The sequence below is a fragment of the Cynara cardunculus genome, assembly GCF_001531365.2.
Source record: "Cynara cardunculus var. scolymus isolate 2C chromosome LG 3, CcrdV1, whole genome shotgun sequence".
Classification (NCBI taxonomy): domain Eukaryota; kingdom Viridiplantae; phylum Streptophyta; class Magnoliopsida; order Asterales; family Asteraceae; genus Cynara; species Cynara cardunculus.
Window position 1 is genome coordinate 9746621 of NC_037530.1, and position 8569 is coordinate 9755189.

General features: G+C 37.6%; 1 protein-coding gene across 1 annotated transcript in view; it reads left to right on the plus strand.

The window, feature by feature from the left end:
- Positions 1-1211: 1211 nt before the first annotated feature.
- The window catches only part of LOC112508944, a 10848-nt gene continuing 3490 nt past the window's right edge, over positions 1212-8569 (plus strand). The window contains exons 1-6 of the mRNA XM_025113808.1: positions 1212-1442; positions 1599-2399; positions 2480-2743; positions 2843-3119; positions 3208-3345; positions 3415-3813. Coding sequence (XP_024969576.1) covers positions 1212-1442; positions 1599-2399; positions 2480-2743; positions 2843-3119; positions 3208-3345; positions 3415-3813 — 2110 coding nt within the window. The remainder of the gene's footprint in view (positions 1443-1598; positions 2400-2479; positions 2744-2842; positions 3120-3207; positions 3346-3414; positions 3814-8569) is intronic.

Genomic DNA, 8569 nt, shown 5'->3' on the forward strand with positions numbered 1-8569 from the left:
AGATTTTTTATATTTAAAATGAGATGTTTATTCTGTATTGGATTGTGTTTATCTGCAGTTAGTTACACGAATTCAGTTATGGGATGAAATCGGATAGGGATGAAATCGTTTAGCAATGAACGGGTTTAAGAGTTTTAAGAGTTTAAGAGTTTTTAAGAGTTTTAGCCAAATGCTTTATAATATAGTATAGATATATATATATATGAGCAATCAATTGCAAACCACCCTCATTTGTGAAAATCTTACAAACCAATCTCATCCATCAATTTTCTTGATCAATGGTCAAGATTAAATATGTTTATATTAAGAAGTAAAAAAGAAAATAAAAATAAAAGTTTAATTTTTAATTAAAAAAAGGGCAAAATTGTTAAAGTTTTAATTTGTATGATTTTGTAAAGGGAAAATAACCATTTAATACAACCATTTGCCACAAAATAACTAGGTTTTTGAGGTTTTGCGTTTTGACCACCCGGATCGCTCCGGGGGCGATCCGTACATGTGGGGGGCGATCCATACATAAAGGGTCTTAAAAAAAAATTCAACCTTAAAAGACGAGATTACTGTTCACATTCGAAGACCGAACTTTGACCTCGCCCTAGGGGGCGATCCAGACCGTCCCATCGCCCCTAGGGGCGATCCAGCCTAAAAAAAAAATTTGATTTTTTTTGTGGTATTTTTAATAAAACTGATACCCCATTTAAGTTGTATTTTTTAACTTTTTTAGAACCAAATTTCATGGGTAAAGGTTTTAAAATAAACCATTATAATTATGGAGACGCAAAAATTATTTTTATCTGATTTGGGTTTCGTAAATCAGATATAAACCCGTACATCTCTTTTTTTTTCTTTTTTTTTCTACCTCCAATTTCACTATAAATATCAACCTCCTACTTCATAATTTTTCACACCTTCCCTTTCATTTCTCTTCTCATATATTCTACTCTCACAACCCTTAACCCATTAAACACAATCAACTATCACAAAACATGAAATCACGTCAAAGTGATTATGTTTGTGTGTATCTTCGAAGTGGCGGTTTATTCCAAGATATAAATGGTGTTTTAAAGTACCTTCCGATAACCTCCCCCACATGTGCAATACGTTTGTCTTCGCCAATAACGTATTCTGGGGTCGTCAAACATGTGACGAAAAAGTTAAGTTTACGTGGTTCTTTCAATTTATTTTTTAAAACGAATAGGTTATATCAGTTTATGGACGACGATGATGTGGTAATCCTCCACAACGCCATTCGTCAAACTTTACCAGAAATGTTGACACTATATGTGGTCGACAATGGAGGTTATGGAGRAAATCCATCAAGTGCAAACTCGGGCGGTCCAAACACTTTTTACCCCAGTGCTGTGAGCACACTCTTCCCCGACGTTAGCGGTGCAAACGCATATGGTCCAAGCACACTCTTCCCTACCGGTTGTGCTCCTGGTGTAAATCAGAGCACTTTCTTCCCTAGCGGTTGAAGTAGTGAAAATCGAAGCACCTTCTTCCCTTATGATGGCGCGGAAAATTCATATCTTGAACAAAAAGTTACCGTTGAACCTGATAGTTATTTTGTTCAAGACTTGAACATGCATCCGATGCAGTCTCCCAACCCGTACCCGATCCGGTCTCCCGAACTGTCAAAACCGTTGTGGGAGGTAGATATGGCAGAAGATGTTTCTGTTGCTGCCGAAATTTTGAACATACCCGAAGACGACGATAATTCGGATTCTGAAGATATCAAGCCGGTAAGGAATAGTTTTTGGGGTATGCCMKACCCACCACCTTGTCCGGACCCAGTTATCAAAAGTAGACATGGAAACATTTCCTACCAGCCTACATCCCATGTCAAAGTTCTACAAACCTTTGACTCGAAGGAAGCACTTAAGCTCACAGTGGGATTAAAGTGCGTTCATGAAAACTTTCAGATGAAAGTAAAGAAATCTTCCAAACACTGGTACGAGGTGGTGTGTCACTCAGATTCGGACTGTGATTGGCGTTTGATGGATGTTTCCATCGATGGTACCAGTATTTTCCAGGTACGGAAGCTCCACGATGAACACACATGTTCAAGGTCCCAAGTGCATCCAAACCACCGTCATGCGAATAAAAAGGTTTTGGGTCATATACTGGCAGGCAGTCTAAAGGATTGTAGGAGAGTGTACCGTGGTAAAGAAATCATGGAAGATGTGAACCAACGGTTCAATATTAGCATCTCCTACCACCAAGCATGGCGAGCAAAGATGTATGCCTTGCAACTGTTGAGGGGGACCCCGGAATCGTCGTTTAATCTACTCCCGGTTTATTGTCACAATCTAAAGCTAGCAAATCCGGGGACTGTGACAGAGATCGCTCTTGATCCACTTGGACGATTCGACATGTTGTTTGTCGCACTCGGTTGTTCGGTAATAATTTTGTCATATTTTATAATTATTGTCATAATTTTATGTTATGGAATTACATTTTTAATCTCGTTCATCTAAAGATTCGATCGTTTCTAGGACACATGAGACCGCTTCTTATAATGGACGGTGTCCATCTGAAGGGGCCGTATGTTGGCACCATGTTCTTAGTGGTCGGCATGGATGGAAACAATAGTATCGTACCCATTGCAATGGGAGTGGGGAAGACAAAAAGTGGCCCGTCATGGACATGGTTTTTATGTAAGCTTAGGCAGTGTATCGGTGATATGCCCAATTTAACCTTCATCACCAATAGGGCTGCCTCTATCAACCTGGCCATACGAACTGTATTTCCTTCTGCGCACCAAGGACTTTGTTGTCGGTATCTGAGCCAGAACCTCCGCCTAAACTCCATTAAAGAAAAAAGGAAATGGTGGATGTTCTAGGAGGCATGCAAAGCTTATCGGTTGTCGGACTTTGAAGCTACTATGGATTTGATGCGGCACAGTCTACCTAGAGCCGCTCAATATCTTGAGAAAGTTGGCTACGCTAGATGGGAACGATCGCACTTCCCTGGATTGCATTACAGTGCAATGACGTCCAATAGTGCTGAGTCCGTCAACTCAGTAATGCGGTTTGCACGCTATCTTCCGATAACAATATTAGTTGAATTTTATCGGGCGACATTGCAACAATGGTATTTCATACGTCGACATAACGGAGGTAAATTCAACCATCCTTTGACTATATGTTTGATTATGTAACATATGCTAATGATATCAAATATATGCATCGCAAATGATGAATGCAGTGACTCCTTGGGCGGAGGCCAAATTAGAGAAGAGAATACATAGGAACGCAAATTGGAAGGTATATCCCATCAGCGATTTGTTGTTTGAAGTTGATGACCACTATAACAAAGAAACGTGTGATTTGCATGCTAAGACCTGTACATGCATGCAATGACAACTTTCTGGAATAGCTTGCGGTCATGTGATTTCTATTGCTCGAAGTTTAGATATTCAAGACTGCAGTCAATTCTGTTCTGTTTGGTTCAATTCCGACTCTTACCGTGCAACATACGAGGAGGAAGTCATTCCCCTTCCACCAGAAGCTGAATRTGTGTTGCCCAAYGAACGTTTGACCRTCCTACYSSCTCCCTTGGACATACAAAACTCAGGCAGGCCACGCAACCGCGATCGTATCCCGTCACGAGACGAGGAACCAATAGTGAAAACTTGCAGTCGATGCGGCCAAAGTGGACATTTTCTATATAACTGTCCAAGTCCGATGCCAACTCCTAGGCCGACGCACAGAAGTTCAAGTAGTCGTCGAAGATCAGTTAGTCGGCCAAACGATTGTGGTCCGTCTGAACCTGATACTACACAAGACTATGTATTTGATACTTACAATTTAAGTAAGTAAATGTACGATTTTTAAGTGTACGTTTGTTGTTTTAATGGGAAATAGAAGTTTGATTTAGAAATGCATGAACATTAACCATCAATACATTGACGAATCAACTGAAACAACACCATTCAGACGTAACATTAAACTGAAAAACATCAACGACAACAAAAACATTAATACATAACATTCATGTTAGTTTCCTTCTGAGTAAAGTTGTTTGCAAGACTCAATCCAGTACTGTTTTTCATTGATCATTTATTGCATCACTGGGTACCCATTCACGATGTCCTTCACAATTTTTTCCTCCGCTCGAATCTCATTTTGCAATTGCTTGATAGCTTTTTTCTTCTTTTCAATAGATTCTTCGTGTTTGTTTTGTTTCTCCCTGTTAGCCCACCAATCATCGGTGATCTTCTAAATCTCCGCTTCAGCCTTTTCAATCGAAGCCTTCATCCTTGTAGGCATTGTTTGAGAAGACGATGGGTTTCTAACCATTTCTTTCAATAAGTGGACAAGTACTTGTATCGGATTTCATATGAAGTTGTGATATATGATTTCACAAGGCATCCTTCTTATATACTATCGGGCCTTACGATTTAAAAAAGTTGTGATATATGATTTCACAAGGCATCCTAGTAGCTGGCATGGTGTGGTCAAATCCGGTCATGAACGTGCATGACTTGTTAAATCGTTCATGACATAAAGCTTACAAGATTCGTCCTGACACCCTGACCCGTGAACCTACCAATGCACTGTCACAGACTACGAGTTAATAGCTGGCATGGTGTGGTCAAATCCGGTCATGAACCTGGCATGACTTGTTAAATCGTCTCTGTCAAGATTCGTCAATATAGCTTACAAGATTCATCAATAAAGCTTACAAGATTCGTCAATAAAGCTTACAAGATTCATCCTGGAAAAGTCTGACCTATAATCCTACCAATGTACTATCGCCCCCACTCTTTGCCTCGATTTTGCTGAATCTACCCTCAGGGCGATCCAATTTTTTTTCCCAATTATGGACTTGTTTTAGTGTTTAGTATGTTGAAGTCACAAACTGTAAGTCGGAATAAGCCCGTATTTTGCAGTTATAAAAATCTTACTGTATACTACAACTTTCATGAACGGTCGAAAATCCAATTATGACTCGAAGTGGTTGGACCTGGTTGGTTTTTTAGGCTGTTTGCACACTTTTCGTTATTAATATGCAATTTTCTAAAATTCATATAAAATAGATGGATGAACCAAATAAGACGATTCCAAAACTAATATACTCCTGTGCTACCAACCTACAACTTTGATTTAGAATTTAGAATCTAGATTGGTCTCTGAGAAGGGTCAAAAATGCTTACAAAATGCATAAAGTGTATTTTTTTTTACAAATTGCAGTCATGAACCTGCCATAAAGCTATGAGTTGTTAAATCGTCGCTGACATAAAGCTTACAAGATTCGTCCTGAAATCCTGACCCATAACCCTACCAATGTATTATCCCCTCCCTTTGCCTCGACTTTGGTGACTCTACCCTAAGGGGCGATCCAATTTTTATTTATTTTTGACATTATTTTGCAAAAAAAATATAAGCTTCTTTGTTGGTGTCAAATGTTCCTATAAAATGGGTTGTTGCTAGAGAACATATTACTGGCTACATTTTCTTGTTTTCTTTATAACAATGGACGGAAGCTCGTCCAGTTGTAATTTTAAAGTTCCAACAACGAATGAGGAGTGGGAGAGGCATGGAGAAGAATGGTAGAGAAGTCAACTACCTGAAAAAATGTCCGATGATTTGAGAGAGACTATCAAGGACTACGAACTTAAATTGGATATACTACAACAAAAACATGCGGACGTTGGTTCAAAAAAGGAGAATATTGAACATGAGATGAACGAGCGGACGAGATGGATTGCTGAAGCAAAACAACAGATTAAGCAACAACAGTGATGGATTGCTGATACACGAATGAAAATCAAAGAAGCGAAAAACCTGAACCACGAGGCATAGTTCGAGCTTGCATGCGGGGAGACTGGAAGACACATTAGGTGGAATTAAGAGGACATTGAAAAAAAGACGAAAGCAATAGAAAGAATTAAGGAACTCAATCCGCATGACAAAATTTAGTATTATCGGGTAAAAAACTTATTGTTGTCAAAGTTACTGGTTCGATCTTTTAAAATGTATTGTACTGAAATGATGATGATGTGACAAGTCCCCTTATGTTTTCCCTATAAATAACCTTGTTTTCCATTACAAACCCACTCCACCATCATTTGTTCACTGCCTCTCAACTCAGAAGAAAATAAAATGGTTAGCCATTGCAATTGTGGCGCTGATGCAATCATCAGAACGTCATGGACCGACCATAATCCAGGCCGTCGATTCTTTTGTTGTTCATTACCTGTGAGTTTTTACGTCTATATGACCTTCATATATACGTAACTGTTAGTTTTTTTAATATATATAAATCTGGATTCCTTATTTTTTTTGTAGGGACGAAACTGTGAATTTATTGATTGGCTTGATCCACCCATGTGTCCACGATCCATGCTAATTATTCCAGGGTCATTAAGGTCGAAAAATAATCTTGAAGTGTCATTTTTTGAAGCTGTTTTACAACTTCGCCGGTTAAGGACGATGTTGGCGGTAAGTTGGATTTCTATTTTTGTGATTGCGATGGTGTTGTTCATCAAGGCGATTGTAGGATAATTGTCATTTGGATTTCTTTTTCTTATGATTGCGATGGTGTTGTTCATCAAGGCTATTGTAGGATAATTGTCATTTACGTTTTCTTATTATCGAAGACCATTTCATAAAATAGTGCAAACAATGTCATTTACAAGGAATAAATTTATTATTTGGGATTAAGCAAAACGCGTTGAAGACAATATCGATGTCATACGTTGACGAAACATCATCGCCTGAACGTCGATAGGCGTATCACAATTGACCTCTAGTCCTTGCGACAACTGCTCAACAAACATGCAGTAGAAAACCCCACAATTGCCGAGCGGTCCCGTCTGTCATGGCGTGTCGTCCGAAAAAAATACTTTAACATTCGGTATGTTAAGTTGGTCCACGACCCTTACATAATATTCTATTTCTAATACGAATTCGAGGAGGGACTGCTTCAACGTGTGGATGATTCTAATAATATCTTTCTTGAACATATGATGCAGACAAGTATCGTATATGGTCAAACGCCATGACCTCAGTTCGAGCTCCCCGATCATCCAATGAGCATTCGGTATGTTAATTGGGATGAATACCTGGAAAAATAAGTTGTGAATAACAATTGATAAATAAAATATCTTATGTACGAAAAATAATTGAAGCCGTATTCTACCGACCCGGTCGACACGCACTGCGTTATCGTCTGATACATTATTTAAGTCGGACATTTTATTTTTAAAATATTCAACTTTAATATTACGAAGATTGTTTGGAAACAATCTTCGTATGGAACTGGTGCGATGTGAGGGGCGAAGATCCGACCCAAATCTTAACCCCGTGATCAGACATAACTCATGTCTGCCGAACCGTAGGCTGAACCCTCCGACATTATAATATATTTCTTCCGTTTGCGAAGGGACGGAGGGGTTCTCACGTTGCACCATCTAATTCACTAGACACGAGTCTGAATAGGGTTGGATAAATCCAACCAAGGGCCGAAACATGTGTTTCTAAACATGTTCAGACGCATGTCGTTGTCCCCGAGTGTTTTTTTATATCTTTAATTACTGAGGTCTGAGCCCTCAAAGTAAGTAGAGATTCGTATGGACCCTGAAATACAAATTTATTTTGTATAAATACATAGATAGATACATATATATGGAGATACATACCCGAAGATAGATACATACATTTTGGAAAAAAAAACATACAAATAGACGTATAAATTGCGACATACATTATGTTAAAAAAATGATATAAATTGCGGTAACATATATATATATATAGAGAGAGAGAGAGAGAGAGATGCATAACTTAAAAAAACGATATAAATTGCGGTAAAGTATATATATATATATATATATATAGATGCATAACGTAAAAAAATATATAAACGGTACAAAAATTGAAACTTCGTATTTTATACGTATATATGTGTACGGGTTAAAACCCGTACGCATATTTTTACGTATCTTCACGTATGTATGTATGTATGTATGTATGTATGTATGTATGTATGTATGTATGTATGTATGTATGTATGTATGTATGTATGTATGTATGTATGTATGTATGTGTACGGTTTAAAACCTGTAGGCATATTTACGTAAAAAAACGATATAAATTGCGGTAAAACATATACATATAAAGATGCATTACGTAAAAAAAAAAGACGATATAAATTGCGGTAACGTATATATATATATATATATATATAGAGAGAGAGAGAGAGAGAGAGAGAAAGATACGTAACTTAAAAAAAACGATATAAATTGCGGTATATATATATATATAGAGAGAGAGAGAGAGAGAGATACGTAACTTAAAAATAACGATATAAATTGCGGTAAAGTATATATATATATATATATATAGATGCATAACGTAAAAAAGAAGCGAAATAAATTGCGGTAACGTATATATATATAGAGATGCATTACGTAAAAAAAATATAAACGGTACAAAAATTGAAACTTCGTATTTTATACGTATATATATGTACGGGTTAAAACCCGTACGCATATTTACGTATCTTCACGTAAGTATTTATACGTATATATGTGTACGGTTTAAAACCCGTACGCATATTTACGTAT